Genomic DNA, 16,749 nt, shown 5'->3' on the forward strand with positions numbered 1-16,749 from the left:
GAGGGCATCTGGCCACTTAAGTCCTGTGGTGGCCACTATTTTTGACAGTTTCAGTTTCAGTGTAGCATTGTGTCGCTCAACTAGGCCAGCGGATTGGGGGTGGAAGACCGCATGAAACCTCTGCTTTACCCCCAGCCCCTTCAAAATTAGTTGGATAACTTCAGCTATGAAGTGGGGGCCATTGTCGCTCCATAAAATTCGACAAAGGCCGTAGCGAGGGAAAAATTCTTTCAGTAGTACTTTGGCAGTAGTCATGGCAGTGTTATCACGGGTTGGATAGGCTTCCACCCATTTGCTGAAGGCACATACAATGACTAATACGTACTTCAAGCCTTGGCATCTCTCCAGCTGGATGTAATCCATCTGGAGGACCTCAAAGGGGTGGTCGGGGATCCCAAACCCTCCCCGGGGTACCACAGTTCCTTTCCCGGGGTTGTGTTGTAGGCAGATAAGGCACTGCTGGACCAGGCGTTTGGCTGAGTCGGGGATTTTGTTGTTGTGCCAGACTTTGGAAATGAGTTCAATCATGGGGGCAGAACCTATGTGTGCAGGGGAGTGTGCCATAGTAAGTATGGGAATCAAGTATGAGTCAGGCAGCAACCATTTGTTTGTGTCTTTTGTCCGCCAGCAGCCTTCATCGTCCTTTAGACCCACCCGTGCCCACTCAGTCAGTTCGTGAGGTGTGCTGGCCGACTGGATGTCCCTAATCGTTTCCCTAGCGTCAGTCCATTTTTCTGCTTGTGACCTGGTCACATACATGCGTGTCGTCGTCCTATTCTCAGCTGTGGTTCGGGCAGTGATGTCGGCCAGTGCGTTTCCCTGTCCAACTAAGTCCGTCACCTTCTTGTGTGCCTGGCATTTGATCACTGCTAATCGTTTGGGGAGGAGAACTGCTTCAATCAGGGCGGAGACTAGATCTCCGTGAAGGATGGGTGTGCCATGGGACGTCAGGAATCCCCTTTCCCTCCACAAGAGCCCAAAATGATGAACCACCCCGAAGGCATACTGGCTGTCCGTGTAAATGTTCGCCGTGGTTCCTGCTGCTATGATACATGCTCGTGTGAGGGCAATTAGCTCTGCCGCCTGTGCGGATCGTTGCGTGATGCGGGCTGTTTCAACTACTGTTCGGGCTGTCGTCACCGCATAGGCAGCTGAGGTGGTGCCGTCTGGGAGTTTGATACAAGAACCGTCTACCCATAGTTCTCCATCAGGGTCTGTAAAAGCAATGTCTCGGAGGTCAATTCTACTCCTGGTCTGTTCGTCCGTGAGGGTCACACAGTCGTGTATAGGGGGCACATCGGGGTCATTTTCAGGCAAGGGCAACAGTGTAGCAGGATTCAAAGTCGTGCATCTCTTAAGAGTGATGTGGGGTGCAAGTAAAGTCAATTCGTACCCCGTCAGCCGTGCACTAGTCAGGTGTTGAGTCTTGCTCTGGTTCAAAAGGGTGTCAACTGCGTGGGGTACTAACACCGTGAGAGAGTTCGAAAGTACAATTCCCTCACTCTGACGGATAGAGACAGCAGCGGCGGCTACTGCTCGAAGGCAGGCAGGTAAAGCTCTGGCGACTGGGTCAAGAGTGGCAGAGAAGTAGGCACAAGGGCGTTGTTTGGAGCCGATGGGCTGAGTTAGAACAGACACTGCGCATCCCTCCCTTTCGTGAGTGAATAGGGAGAAGGGCTTGGAGTAATCTAGTGTTCCTAGGACGGGTGCCGAGCAAAGGGCATTCCGCAACTCCTTAAAGGACGCTTGGCATTCGGGGGTCCAAGGGAGTGGGAAGGGAACATCTTTGGCCAACAGGGAAAGTAGGGGTTTTATAATGAGACTAAAATTTGGTAACCATTGTCGGCAAAAAGAGGTAAGGCCCACCAATGAACGGACTTGCTTCTGTGTTTTTGGGATGGGGCTGTTCAGGATGGTTTGGATTCGGTCGGGCGTAAGTTTCCTCCCTTCTTTGGACAGGAGATGGCCTAGGTATGTCACTTGAGGCTGGCAGAACTGCAGTTTCTTTTTGGAGACTTTGTGGCCATTCTCCGCAAGAAAGTGCAAGAGTTGGATAGTGGCCGTGATTGCAAGTGGGGTGGTGTCGGCCGCCAAAAGGATCTCATCGACATATTGGATCAATACCACTCCATCTGGTAGCTGGACGGCGTCCAGCTGCCTTTTGAGGGCCTGGCTGTAAATGCTGGGACTTTCAGTGTAGCCCTGGGGAGCTCTACAAAATCGGTACGAACGGTTTTTTAAGGTGAAGCCGAAGAGATAACGGCTGTCTGGATGGATGGGGATAGAGAAAAATGCATTCTTGAGATCAATAACGGTGAAGGTGGTGGCAGTGGACGGGATGAGGGTCAGAATGGTGGTGATGTCTGAGACTACGGGGTACTGTGGCACCACCACTTTGTTGACTTCTCGCAGGTCGATGATGAAGCGGTACGCTTTCTCATCTCCCTCACCTTGCTTCTTAACAATGGGTAGGATAGGGCTGTTGCAGACATTACTAACCACTTCCTCTACCACTCCTGCATCTACCAGGGACTGAATAATCGCTACCAATGCCTTCTCGCCTTCGGGCGATATCCGGTACTGTGGGAGTTTTGGGAGTATTGCGTCTGGTCGAACAGTTATGTGCACAGGGTCGATCACCATTCGTCCTACATCCGAGTCGTTTCTGGCCCATAGGTACAGGGGTAGGGTGTCGAGCAAGGATAGGTCAGCATCAGTTATAGAGTACATATGTCGTGCGGGGCGGGATCTGGACATGCTCGGGTTGTCGTACAGGATGACTCGGACTCCATCTGGGGAACACCTAATAGTAGCTCGGAAATGTTTTAGTAAATCAATACCCATAATGGCGTCAGGGGAGTTGGAGGAGAGCAGAAATGTGGTGTCAGTGGGGTTGTTTCCTAGGTCAAAGGAGATAGGTACAGACAGGGGATTAGTGGAGGGCGTTCCATCGAAACCTATCGATGTAATGTGTGAGCCAGACAAGGGTGCCCTTGGAATCAGTCGCTTTGATAATACACTACGTGTCGCTTCAGTGTCTACCAAGAATGGAGACTTTGTACCCAGGACCTTAGTGGTGACGTAAGGACCTTGCTGGTCAACACAGAGCTCGACTGGATCCCTCCCTTGCCCCTGGCAGTCCTATGCGAAGTCGGGAGTGTTCTCACTGTCAGATAGTTGGTACTGGTTCTGTCGGGGACAGTCAAATGTGTTCGATCTTCCTGGTCTGTCGCTGTGGGTGTCGTTTGTGTACCCCCGCCCCTGTCCTCTAGTCCTGGGGCCATTCGTCATGTCCCTCGTTTTTTTATTTTTAATTAGTTCCAGAAGAACCGGACATTGAGACTTCCAATGCCCGAATCCTTTGCAAAATGCACACTGATTATCTTCTATGTCCCTACGTTCAGAGTAGGGAGTGGGTGTGCGGTCCTTTGGGAGTGGATTTCTAGAGGCGATTGGTTGGTAGCTCCCCCTGTGTAGTTCTTTCCCGACTGCCACCCCTTGTATCTGGGCTATCATCACCCTTTCTTTCAAATCTTTCTTCTTTCTCTCGGTTGCCCTATCATTCTCGTTCTTTTGGTGTTCGTAGTGCTGAGCCATTTGGAGGATAGCGGCGGGTTTGGAGGCCCCCCAACTACTCTCGCTCGTTTGTAACTTTTGGGAAACCTCTTGTGACAGACCCTTTCCGTAGTTTTGCACGAATAGGTGTTGTCCGGTTGCGGTGGTCATGTCTTGGCCACTGTAGTCGGAGAACACCGTTTCAAATCGGGAGAAGTATTCTGATACGTCTTCCTGGGGTTTCTGACGGCAAGCTGTGACTATTGACCAATCTACCTTTTTCTCTGGGATCAAGGTTTTTAGCTTCTGGACTATTTTGTCCGGGAGTTCCAGTATGTCTTTTATCGGTTTCCTTCCGGGCTCTCGTCGTCTATCTAGCTCACTGAGTTGGTTCCAGGTATGTCCGAACAGATCTGTGTGATCGGCTTTCCGGATTTGCTTCCACACGTCAGCCGGCAGACATAACCCGAAAAACAAATCAATGTCTGCTAGAGTCATTATCGTGGAGCCCAAGGCTGTGCCTAATTCGGTGTAAAATGCTGTCGGGTTCTTCCTTAAATCAGGCAGGGTTTGCCTAAAGGTTAAAATATCTTGTCGATCCCATGGTTGGTAAACCCAATTGTACACAACTCTCCCTTTTGCATCTGCGTGGTTGATATCGTCGTTTGTTCCCTGACCTCTTGGGGGAACCCAGTAGGGGGCGGCTTCTCTGATAGGCATCATAGTGTTGGCTACTTCTAATGGGGACTCAGCTGTTTCAGGGACTGTGATTTTGACCTCTGGTTTCTGTTCCGTGAGGTGGCGGAAGACTTCAAGCGTTTGCATGAAGAGGTCCGTCACATCGCGTTCAGTCCCATCTCCAACATCGATCTTTCTATATAGAGCCGTCAGCTTAGCAGGACCCTTAGTTTGATACCTATCCTCATATGCGTTCAGGGTGTGGTAGCTGAACCGTAATATTAAATGCCGTCTGTGGCTACCGGCATGTGAATTGTGCATATCCATAGTATATTCTTCGCTCTCTTTCCGTTCTACCAGTGTCTTTGCTATCTTGTCAATCCCATCCCGCTCGTCTTTGCTCAACCTATTTGGCCTGGCCGTTAGCTGCTTGCTAGTCTCGAGTTCATCTGATGTTGTTACCAATGTGGCTGGTGCGAAGGCCGTAAGAGCCGGGGCACTAGCGCTAGGGTCACCCTCGCCCGCACTCAGAACTGGTAGGTGCTGTGCCAGAGGCTGGCAGGGGGCATAAGGAGGGGGCATGTAGATAATCGGAGAACCTAGCAGTAACTCGTTGTTTGCCCGTTGTTTGGAGGGCATCTCCGGGTAGAGCGTAGAGGGGGTCCTAACAGGGCATTGGCCTGTCGACCCTGATTCTTGCGTTTGTCTAACTTCCTCTCTCCTTCTTATTTCTTCATCTAGTTCCTTCGCGGCCAGGTGGGCTGCCTTTCGTAACTCTTTCCCTATTTTTGCTTCTTCTTTTTTCCTTCGTTGCTCTGCTTCTTTGCGCCACATGCCGATACTATCGAGCATGGTGGGCGTTGTCTTATTTATTCTAACAGCTGCTTCTAGCGCTTTTATTTTATGATCATCAAAGGAACCTATCAGTGGCCACTGACTTTCGGGGTCCTTTTTTGTATATTTATGCCATAACTTACTATAAGCTATAGCGACTAGTCCTTGCTTAGTGAACATGTCCTTATTAGGGGTGCCCTCCAATGGAGCTGGATGGTTCATCTCTAATAAGCGGTCCGGGTTATACCAACTACCAATCAGTGGGGAGAAGACAGGCATGACAGATTACAACGGGGGACAAAGGTCCGCACTACCTATCTTTCACTATTTGCAAAGACTAGACAGAATATTGCTATTCTACGTTATTTGCAAGCAGAGAACCTCAAAAGAACTATACTCCAAACAATCTATGTTCGGACAATCAATCAGTGGGGAGAAAAATAGGTACGGCAGATTACAATGGGGGATAAAAGTCCGCGTTACCTACCCTTCACTATCCGCAAAGGGAGATAGAATATTCCTATTCCTCCCCGTTTGCAGGCAGCGAATATCTCAAAGAGCGACAAAGCAAATACTAGTATTTCAATCAATCAAACAATCAATCAATTCGCAATTCGTCGTGTGTCACGACCTTACCCGGACCGCATGGACAGTTTCTCGTCTTCCACTTCCAGCGCCCGATCGTCCTCTACTCTCTGCTGCTACCGTGGCACTCCTGATGGTTCCCAGTCAGGACCGTAGATCACTCGGGAGAGGTCTGCTCGGAATCAGTGAAGTTCAGATGATCGGCTGTCAGACGAGGGTCTATCGGACAGGAGCTCTCCCGATCGTTGCAGTCATTCCCTCTGTCGTCGTGACCTCTCCCACTGGATTCACGTGTCGCTGATGGGCCCCACGTTTGGGACGCCAATTGAGGAAAGTCAGGAAAATGGTCAGGCGATTTAGTCGATGTTTCTTAAGTAATTTTGCCCGGCGTTAAACGCTTCTAATACCATACGAAGTTTATCAAATAAAGAGGCAGGCGCTGGAGACAGGAAAACAGGAAACAAGTTTTATTCCGACGGAGCAGAACACATCAGATCGGACAACAAGGTATCGTCTCGAGGTGCTCTCTGACAGCCTCTCTGAGGCCTGGCCTTTTATACACTGGTTTACGACATGTGACCGCTCTTTATTACAATAAAGACATTGTGAAGCAAGGAAAAAGACATCCCCCCCCACCCCCCCAGTTCCGGCTCATTCCAACACGTGGCTACAGTAGAGGTCCTCACCCCCCATACAATAGGAGGGGGCTATCACGCAGCTGAGTGTTCCGCCGATTCCTTTGGAATGTGTGCGCCTGATCGAATCTCAGGGGGTGGGGAGGTCATGATCAATAGTAGCTCCTTTGAAGAGGGGCGAGTGCATACAGTAGTGGGCAATAAACTGTATCCTCAGGCTAAGGGATGACCAGCGGTCCGTGCAGACAATCGGGCTCAGAGGAAGGGGTCATCAAAGGAGGGATATTCATGAAAGGAAAGGAGGTGTTGGTCAGGCGCGGGGTGTGATTCCCAGAGACAGAGTCATGCGGAAGGGGAGGGTTCATGACTTGTGCATGTGAGAGCGGGGGCAGCCAGGGTGCATGGGGGATGCTTGCAGGGTCAGGGAAGTGTGTTGACGAGCGATCGAGAACAGGGAGACCATGGTACCTAAAATGGCTGTCGTGCATGTTCATACGTGAGTCTGAGGAATGGGCAAGATGGCGCAGATGATGTTCAGTTCACGAACTAAAATTCCACAGTAGGGCTCCTTCTCCTAGGCCTCACAGAGTTGGAATTGGGCCTGACAGCACCAGAACATGGTGCCAAGGTGCAGCGGGAGGAGAGTTCTCCTATCCTGGGACTTGCAGTGCTAGACAATGGATGGAAGGAGAGGGCAGCGGTGCCACCTACCTTGTGGCCCCGTAGCACTAGACCATGACTGTGAGGTACCTTACCTGGGCCTGGCTAGTTCCCAATAGTGTCCTTGCATGAATAATAGCTGTATGTGAGATGGGTGTGGGTCCCAGGTCTGGAGGCCACCAGATGTCGTTCCAAGGGAGGAGTCATACTATACCTTGTGACTTGAAGCACACCTTGCAACTTACAAATGTCTGAGCCCTACACTAGATAGAAGGAGTATGCAGTGTATTTGCAGCAACACATGCTAGGAACACACACACACATATTCATGTATCTATAACCTTATAAGCTATTTGATCTAGAAACAGAAACGTTATTGTGGTAAATCCTTTCATCATCCAGAAATAAACTTTCATTGATGATAAAGAAATAAGTTCACACTTTTATTGAGCTATGTAAATAGCATAATGTGTTTTTCCAAAGGCAGTATAAAACGTATGCCTACAACTGCACAATGCATCATTTAAAATTTGCATGTGAAATGGCAATATGACTTCATATGCCTTAGTTAGGTGGCTGCTTTTGCCACCACAGCGGACTCTTTCACAGACAAAGAGCATTTCCCAATGTGTAACAACAGTGTTAAAAAATAAAGTAAAGTGTATCTCGGTGTTCATTCCCATTGTCCTGGAACAAATGTTAGCTTGGGGGGTGCTGACCAATAATATCAACCCAATGGGGCCTATTCACAGAACTAACTTAAGACAAAATCCTAAACTTAGTACTTTTGGTATTCACAGAAGTTAGGATTTTGTCTTAAGTTTGTCTTAAGGCAAACTTAAGACAAACTTAAGACAGACTTAAGACACACTGAAGACAAAATCCTAACTGAAGTCTGTCTTAAGTTTGTCTCAAGTCTGTCTTAAGTCTGCCTTAAGTGTGTCTTAAGACAAAATCCTAACTTCTGTGAATACCAAAAGTAGTAAGTTTAGGATTTTGTCTTAAGTTAGTTCTGTGAATCAGGCCCAATATGTCAAAGTCTTTTTTTGAAAACACAACCAATGCTGCCATAAGAAAACACACTTGAAAGGGCTCTTTAATATTCGTTCTCTATCTAAACTCTTTAAGGTTTTATGGGGGTGCTGTAGCGCCACCTGTGCCCTAGTTCTTGTGCCACTCATTACAAGTCCATCAAACATAAAAGACAAAACAGGAATCCATTTTGATTTAATGCCATGCTGAGAAAGACACAAGAGCTCATGTGTGCTATGAGGACTTCCAGCCACCTGAAAAAGCTAATCAAAGCAAAACCAACTTGTTATCTTAGGTGATCTCACCTTAGGTGTATGGACTTGCTAATTGAGTTCAATAATTTCAGGCAAGACCAACTTGTGAATAAAACAGGCAATTATTTATTACTGACGGCCGTTAGTGACCTTATTCATTAATGCTTTTTGGCACAACGTAAACAAAGCAGTTTACTCTACTAACTCCACCCCAAATAAAATCTCTATCCACTTCGTTCCTCCTACCCTACAAATTATAGAATACAGTACAAAGCCCCAAAATATAATTCACATTGTGAGCTGGCCCCATGTCCTGGGGTTAGAAGCTTGCCTTCACCCCTCTCCCCTTTTGCAGGGACGGGGGTTATTAAAAGCATGAAGGCACTACAGAAATATGCATCATTCTCTACAGGAAGGCGGCGTTTTGCAGAATAACACAAGTGAGGAGAGAGATAGTGGTTATAATAGTGCAAAGATTATTTTTGTCTTCCTATTTTCAAGAACAGGAGGGAGGCAATTGTAGGATTCACAGGATAGCGCCATGTTGGGGTCTTGGCAGGCGCATCACTTCTCGCTTTTCAACCACGCATGGTCAGCATCAGCCACTGAGAAGGCAAAAACACACCAACATTTGATCAGTACACCAACAACCACACCAACACTGCCCAGTGGAGAGGACACGACATAGCAGAGCAACTTTTAAATACCTGCTATTACTGTGAATTTGCCCTTTCCTCATCCACATTGTCTGATTGCTAATGTTGTTTAAAGATGCAAACTCTTTGTCCAGTACAAATCCTACTTCACCCAGAACTGTAGCAAATAGCACAATTGTACCCCTATTAGCCTGAAGGATTAGAAATATGGTAGATTTCGATCCTTTTCTAAAAACTTGGTTCAATTCAATATTGTCTCTGGTATTCTCCAGTGTCTCATCTTTGTGTCACATATGCAGGGCTACTGGAATTATGCAGTGGTGCCATGGTGCCACTGCTGCGTTTCCTGCATATGGATCTTAAGCATCTGCCTAATAATCCACCATATAATGCATTGGTTGTGCAGATATTTCTAGCTCAAATGGATCAAAATATACTAAGAAAAGTAAAAGGAACAACAAGCGGTGTCGCACAGTGGCAGATCCTGTGAAAAGGTTAACTGCTCATCATGAAGGTGGTGGTAGCTGTAGTCTGGTACTACTGAGGTGAAACATTTTCCCATGTATTATTATCTTGTGTTTAAATGCCAAAATAGCTAAATAAATCTCTCACAGAATGTGCCATGGCACAAAATTTGTCTTTTGTTACCGGATATTCTACAGTATTGGATCTTTCATAGGTTCACATGCTTGAATCATACCTCGTTGTCAAAGTGGGAGTCCCATGATACTATAATAAAGCAATGTGTATTACTACAATAGACTATAACGGCAATGAACCATGGGTTTTATAGCCTATCTGTGTTCTTTTTGAAAAAGGACCAAAGTATGGAATTTATCCAGTCAGGCAATGATCACCTTCTAGAATACTCCCAAGAGAGGCTGAATCCTTCAGAGTTTCTACTGCACTTCGTGTTATGGGAGTCTCCTTGAGCTCTGCTGTATCTACTGGTTTTTCACCCAGCTCTTCAGAAGAATTTACTTAAATATCTACATACACTGACTGTACAGCATGTCCCAAACAACCAGCCCACACCAGCCAAGGTTCAAGGGGAGGGAGGGAGTGGGAGGGTGGGAAGTCCTATTATCGAGGCAATGAAACTCTGATTTTCGAGGGCTGCAAGAGTTGCTGTTTGAACTGTATGACTGCTCACACTTTCCCCACTTAGGGATTATACGGCGAGTTTAGCCCCCACAGGGCGGCTACTCATGGGGACGAGATGGTTGACGGAGGAACACCAAACAGTAATAGCAGCAGATACTAGTATTTCCCGCCTGAGTTTAAGTGCAGGTTGTTTGTTGGGACCAGGGGATGGGGTGACAGAAGAAAAGCAGATGCTGGATTATCTAGCCGAACAGATGTCATTATTTCCTTATGCTATTACCAGGTTTAAGCACTTGCTAACTAGCGCCGCCCGGCCTCCGGGATGTGGGCTCACCGGCTGTGTGATAACTGATTAACGATATCTATGGGACATTTGTGAATGGCGGGACTGACGAACCAAATGATTGTATGTTTTCTAAATCTGCAATAAAAACAGTTTAAAAAAAAAAGAAACAGGAGGCTTCAAAGAAGAATGATGGTGGCATGAGCCAACGGTGAGCAGGAGGTTGGAATAGAATGGTTTTAGTCATGGCGATAGGTCTTGCAGTCAGCGCATGTAAGCTGATGCTCGACCTAACAAGGGAGTACCCTTTAACTGAGGAGGAAAGTGATCAGTCTTTACAGACCACAACTTCTCACAAGCGAGATAGATCTGCTGAGAAAGTCTCCTTAGATCTTTGTTATGATTCGTCTGGCACTCAGAATTATCCCTTTTATCAAAAGATCACACGTTCGTTTGTGCTACTTACTCCTTTAAAGTGCTTTGTCTAGGAGCACTGTTCTAAGTAAATCAAAAATAGAGAAAGCGGAAATCCCACTTGCAGGTGGAGTCGTGCACTATGTTATCATGACCTTAATGGTCTCATACTTATGTATTCTTCTATTTCGAAAAAACTTTGTCAAACTCTCTCAGAAATTTCACTTCATTTCCTTTTTATTCTTTCGTTTTTCAAAGTGAATTCAATTACTCCATTGATTTTAGGCGATTAATAACTTAAACATTTAACTTCTACCCAATGCATTTCGGGTCGAGGTTGACCCTTCCTCGGGGGTCTGTAAAGGAAACAAGGAATTTAATGAGCATTCTAGCTAAGTCTCCTTAGAGCCACCTTCTAAGGTGGTGAAGTCTCACCATACCACTTCTGGGCACTTAAAGAGGCATGAGGACTGTCCTTCTTGAAAAACAGCAACAATTGCTTCATAAAATGTTAATTCTGAGCCTAATAATCCTTCTCTTAAAGAAGCTCAGCTGAAGCGTGCTTAAAAATCTTTAAAGGCGACAACCAGATCCCTGAGAAGCCTTCTAGTTTTATATGTATGTTCTTGTTAAGCAACGGCTCAGTCGACGACCACTTTGTCGATGACACTGTCTCTGATTATAACAATGACCTTAACATTGACGTTTACCACAGCATCTTTGCCCATGACCGTTTTATTGTCACCAATGTCATCCACAAAGATCATAACGGGAGAATCCTGAAATCACTGTTGACAAAGATTCTGCCGTTGACGTCCCTGGTTAACGTCGATGATGACGTTCCCGTCAACGACACTGTCATTGCCAATGCCACACCGTTTAACTGTTTTGCCACAGCAGATGACTATAATACCGTCGACCATAGAGCCATTGGTGGTGATACCGTCCATAGTGGGCTCGTGGACAATGATACTGTTGATGAGGGAGTCAGAATAATCCATCACTATAGATCAATCGAAGACGTCGACAACAATAATAGCTCTAAAACCTGCATTTCCTCCATTATTCTTAATCTATTTTGGGGATAAGTCTTCTACAGGGACAATTCATGAGCCCACACTTCTCCATGTAAAGTAAAGCCCTACCCACCTGCACTCCTATTGGATGAGGAGGATGACTCTGATGAAGGATGGCCCTTTAGAGTGGCTCATAGTCCATCCCAACTTAATGTAAAATGTCGGGATTTGATGACGATGACTAGCAATATCATGAGGAACTCTACTGTACTGCAAGAAATCACTCTGAATAATGCCAAGAAGAGTATTCAATGCAAGGTAAACAACTACAAGTACCCTCTATTCAAACACCTATGTCTCTTGTAAGCAATTTGCTAAGTATGCTCCAAGATTATTACCGCAGCTTTCCAACATTTTCGGCCACCACTCCTATCCCACAAACGCCAAAAACGATGCCATTTTCACAAATTCCTACTCTGCTCCCGCAATCATTGCGACTGCTTGCTACACTTTCAACTCCTCTATCAAGATTGTTGGATACTCTGGCTGACCCCCCAGCTGATGATGCTCCTTCTACTGACAAAGACAGAGAAGAGGGAGAAATAAGAGACACTGTCTCATTTCCAAATGAGTGGGATGACTATCTTATCCCAATTCCCGCCCACCCTCCACACCACCCCCCTAGGCACCTCCACCAGTATTGGCAGCTTCCATAAACTCATGGAAAGGGCGGCTAAAAGGTTTGAACTTGAACTTCTGACTAAACAAGCAGATTGTTTCCTCTATGATTTTAGAGAGTCCACCGAGAAATCTGTTCGGTATTTTCCTATTATTGATTTTATTTGGCAAAAAGGTCCCAAAGCAATGAAAAACCCAGCAACAGTTTCAGCCGTCATCCCTAGACTAGACAAAAAAATAGAAGGTGCCAGATGGCTTTCCAACTTGTTGGATTGGCCAGCGAAAACCAGACTCCTTGGTATCCCAAGCAGTCCAACATCGCTCTGTCTACTCCAGTTTCCACTCCTTTGGAGAGAGATGGTCATAGGCTAGACAACATCAAGAAGCGATTCTCTCTCATGGCGGCCATGACCATTAGAGTGGCGAACAAGAAATGCCAATTCTTCGCAAGTTCGCATGGGGGAATGCTTTTTCAATTAGATGGTCAGGAATCTATGCTTATGCTTTTCCCACTATCCCATTGATTCCGAAGTTGCTCAGCAAACTGAAGAGAGAGCCTTGACAAGTTCTCCTCATTGCTTCCAAGTGACTCAGTCAGTTCTGGTTCATGGAGCTCCTATCGGAACAATCTCACATTCTTCTTAGACCAATACTAGGGCTACTGACCATGAACCAGGACCAAATTAGTCATCCCAACCCGACATCGCTACATTTATGAGTTTGCCAGGTTAGATATGCATTCAGACGGCATGAAAATACTTGCCAAAGCAAGAGCGGACACTATGCACAGAACTTATAAACTGAAATGGAAATGCTTCTGCATCTGGTGTGTTGGATGGATCACTGAAATAATATCGAGGGACAGAATATCGACCATCAAAAATATCGTTGACAAAATATTGACAGTCAAAATATCGAGTTTCTATCTACAAACAGGTAAGTACAAAAATATCGAGTTAAAAATATCGTTTACAAAAATATAGTTGTAAAAAATATCGTATTTACTAAAAACAGTGTTAAATTAAATTAATATTAATAATTAATTACTAAAATATACTTAAAATTACTTAAATTAACTTATAATAATTAAATAATTAATGAAAGTTAAATACATATTTTTTTATTTCATATTTATTAAAACATATATATATAGTGACAAAATATAATAAAATAATACCCAAAAACTGAAAACTGACCCTGAACCCTAAAAATACCCCTTTACCCAAAAACCCAAAACTGACCCTGAACCCTAAAAATACCCCTTTACCCAAAAACTGAAAACTGACCCTAAACCCTAAAAATACCCCTTTACCTAAAAACTGAAAACTGACCCTGAACCCTAAAAATGCCCCTTTACCCAAAAACTGAAAACTGACCCTGAACCCTAAAAATACCCCTTTACCCAAAAACCCAAAACTGACCCTGAACCCTAAAAATACCCCTTTACCCAAAAACCCAAAACTGACCCTGAACCCTAAAAATACCCCTTTACCCAAAAACCCAAAACTGACCCTGAACCCTAAAAATAAAAACACTTTTTTTTACTATCTATATTATATACTTACATATTTTCACTTTCTATATTATTTACAGTCGATATTACTTCACTTACCTTAAAAACGATATTTTGGCTGTCTATATTCTGTCCTGTCGATATTTTGTCCAAACGATATTTTTGACTCGATATTCTGTCCAAACGATATTTTGGAGTCGATATTATGTCTGTGCACCGTGTTGGATCTAAGGTTCACCCTTTCACATCGCCACTGGAGCAAATTCTCCCGTATCTACTCTATCTGGCACGATCCGGCTTGACTCATTCTTCCATCAGAGTGCATCTGGCAGCAATTTCCAGATTTAGGCGCTCCAGTAATGCCCTTTCTTTATGGTCTAGCAGAATTAGAAAACAATTCCTCAAAGGCCGCTTCAGAACATTTCCTCTGCCATTGTGGTTCCTTAATGTGATGCTAGGACAGCTCATGAGAACACCATTTGAGCTCATTCACAAAGCAGTATTAAAGTACATCACATGGAAAACTGCGCTTTTCGTAACTCTCACATTTACCAAACGAGTGAGTGACATTCAGGCATTTACCATTAAGGAACTTTTCCCCTACTTCTAGTCAGACAGTGTAATACTTCGGTACAATCCTGTGTTTATCCCCAAGGTCCCTTCAGACTTCCACTTGAATGAGCCAGTAATTCTATGGGCATTCTTTCCAAATCCTCAAACTGTTGCAGGGAAATCATTGAATTCCTCAATTTGTTGATTATAGCAATCTCAGGAAAGGTTCCCCAGTCTCTAAACAGACCATTGCCAGACAGATTGCATCTACTGTCTAAATTTGCCACAGGCAAGAAGGGAAGCCATTGCAATACAAGGTTAACGCCCACCTTTACAGCTCTCTTTGCTGGTGTACCCATCCAGCCCATTTGCCAAGCAGCAACATTGCCTAGCAGAAACATCTTCATGAGGCCTCATTGCTTGGATGCAACAGAGAAGACTGATGTAGCTGTGGGACAAGCAATGTTGCGACAACTGTCTCAATGAGGTGAGCCTTTTCTTACCTTTCTTTTCCACCATCTGCTGTGTACAATTTTATGGTTGTTGACTTGATTTATTGCTAACTATTGTGATTCAAGTTTGTGAATCCATGAAAGATCGAATACTGGAGAAGAAAATTAGTTACTTACCTGTTATTGTAGTTTGCCAGGATTGGTATCTTTCATAAATTAACATGTGACCGACCCTCCTCCCCTGAGAGGCTCCCCTTTTATTTAATGCTAAACTATTCTACTTTTGCTCGGAAACCTGAGGGATTTAGTCTCTCTTTGGAGTATTCTGGAGGGTGTTGTCACCTGACCGGCTAAAGTTTCTGCTTTGTTTTTTTTTTTTGGACATAGATAGGCTATAAAACCTATGGTACATTGTTATTATAGTCTATTGTAGTAATACACATTGCTTTCTAATAGTCAATCAATCAGGGAATTGTCAAGTATGCTACTCACCCGTGAGGGTCTCAAGGTGCTGGGGGGGGGTTGTAGGGAGAATAGGCAGCTCCGATCAGTCGAAGTGCCAGTTCTTGAGGGTCTTCCTGAAGATGTGAAGAGAGGGGGCGCGTCTGATGTTGATCTGGAGCTCGTTTCAAGTCTTGGCCGTGATGTAGGAGAAAGCTCTTCCACCTGTTCTGGCGCTGCGGATGCGCGGGGTTCAGCGAGGGCGAGATCAGCGGATCGGAGGTTTCTCTTCGGTACGTGGAAGGAGATTCTCTTGTTGAGCCATTGAGGTCTGGTGTTGTGGAGGCATTTGGACGCATGGGTGTGTGTCTTGAAGGTCACTCTTTTCTCAACAGGGAGACAGTGGAGGTCTCGCAGGTGCTGGGTAATGTGTTCTTGTCGGGGGAATCTGAGGACGAGTCTGGCTGCGGTGTCCTGTATGGTCTGGCGTTTGCGTAACAGAGACTTGTCGATTCTTGCGTAGAGGGTGTTTTCATTGTCCAGTCTGCTGGTTATGAGTGCACAGGGGACGGTCTCCCTTGATTCTGGGGCATCCATTTGAAGGACTTGCGAAGGATGGCCGAGCGCGGTTTGCCACCAGTTGTTGTCCCATGTGGTGGGGTAGGGTCTGAGGACAAAGACCTCTGTCTTCTCTGAGTTGAGCTTCAGCCAGCTTCTGCTCATCCAGGATATGACGTCCTTCATTCCTTCCTGGAAGCGGAGTCTGGTGGTGACGGGATCTGTGGTGAGGGAGAGGGTGAGCTGGATGTTTTTGGTGTAGGAGACTATGTTGAGTCCGTGCTTTCTGATGATGGCAGCGAGTGGGGCCATGTAGATATTGAAGGGCTGAGTGACGATCCTTGCGCTACTCCGCAGTTGATCTTCCGAGAGTAGTGGTGGCAATTTGATTCTTTGGGTTCTGATGGTGAGAAAGGAGTGGAGCCATTCAAGGGCGGTTCCCTGTGTGCCAGCGTCATATAGTCCGGCGGTGAGAGTGCAGTTAGAGATGTGTCGAAGGCTGCGGAGAGGTCGAGTACACTGCGGTGTGGTCTTGGTCAAGGAGGGTGCGATGTCGCCTGTGGGGGCAAGTAGAGCATTCTTGATGCTGTCGTTACTGTGGAATCTGGATTGGGAGGGGTCAAGGATGGAGTTGTCTTTGATGAATTTTGTTAGTTGGGCGTTGATGGTCTTCTCAGTGACTTTAGCTTCGAAGGGGAGAAGGAAAATGGGTCTGTAGTTTTTGGTGTCGGAAGGATCTGCAGTGGGCTTTTTGAGCAGGGGCTTGACTTCTGCGCGTTTCCAGTCATCGGGAAAAATGCCGGTTTTGAAGGTGGTGTTGATGGTGGACCGTAGTTCTAGTGCGATGGC

General features: G+C 45.8%; 1 protein-coding gene across 2 annotated transcripts in view; it reads right to left on the reverse strand.

Annotated features, from left to right (window-relative positions):
- Positions 1 to 8,336: 8,336 nt before the first annotated feature.
- Positions 8,337 to 16,749, reverse strand: part of LOC144762257 (calpain-1 catalytic subunit-like) — a 536,001-nt gene continuing 527,588 nt past the window's right edge. For both annotated transcript variants that reach the window (XM_078647402.1, XM_078647401.1), the window contains one exon: positions 8,337 to 8,838. In XM_078647402.1, coding sequence (XP_078503528.1) covers positions 8,812 to 8,838 — 27 coding nt within the window. In that variant the 3' untranslated portion in view covers positions 8,337 to 8,811. The remainder of the gene's footprint in view (positions 8,839 to 16,749) is intronic.

Source organism: Lissotriton helveticus, chromosome 6 (assembly GCF_964261635.1).
Source record: "Lissotriton helveticus chromosome 6, aLisHel1.1, whole genome shotgun sequence".
Lineage (NCBI taxonomy): Eukaryota > Metazoa > Chordata > Amphibia > Caudata > Salamandridae > Lissotriton > Lissotriton helveticus.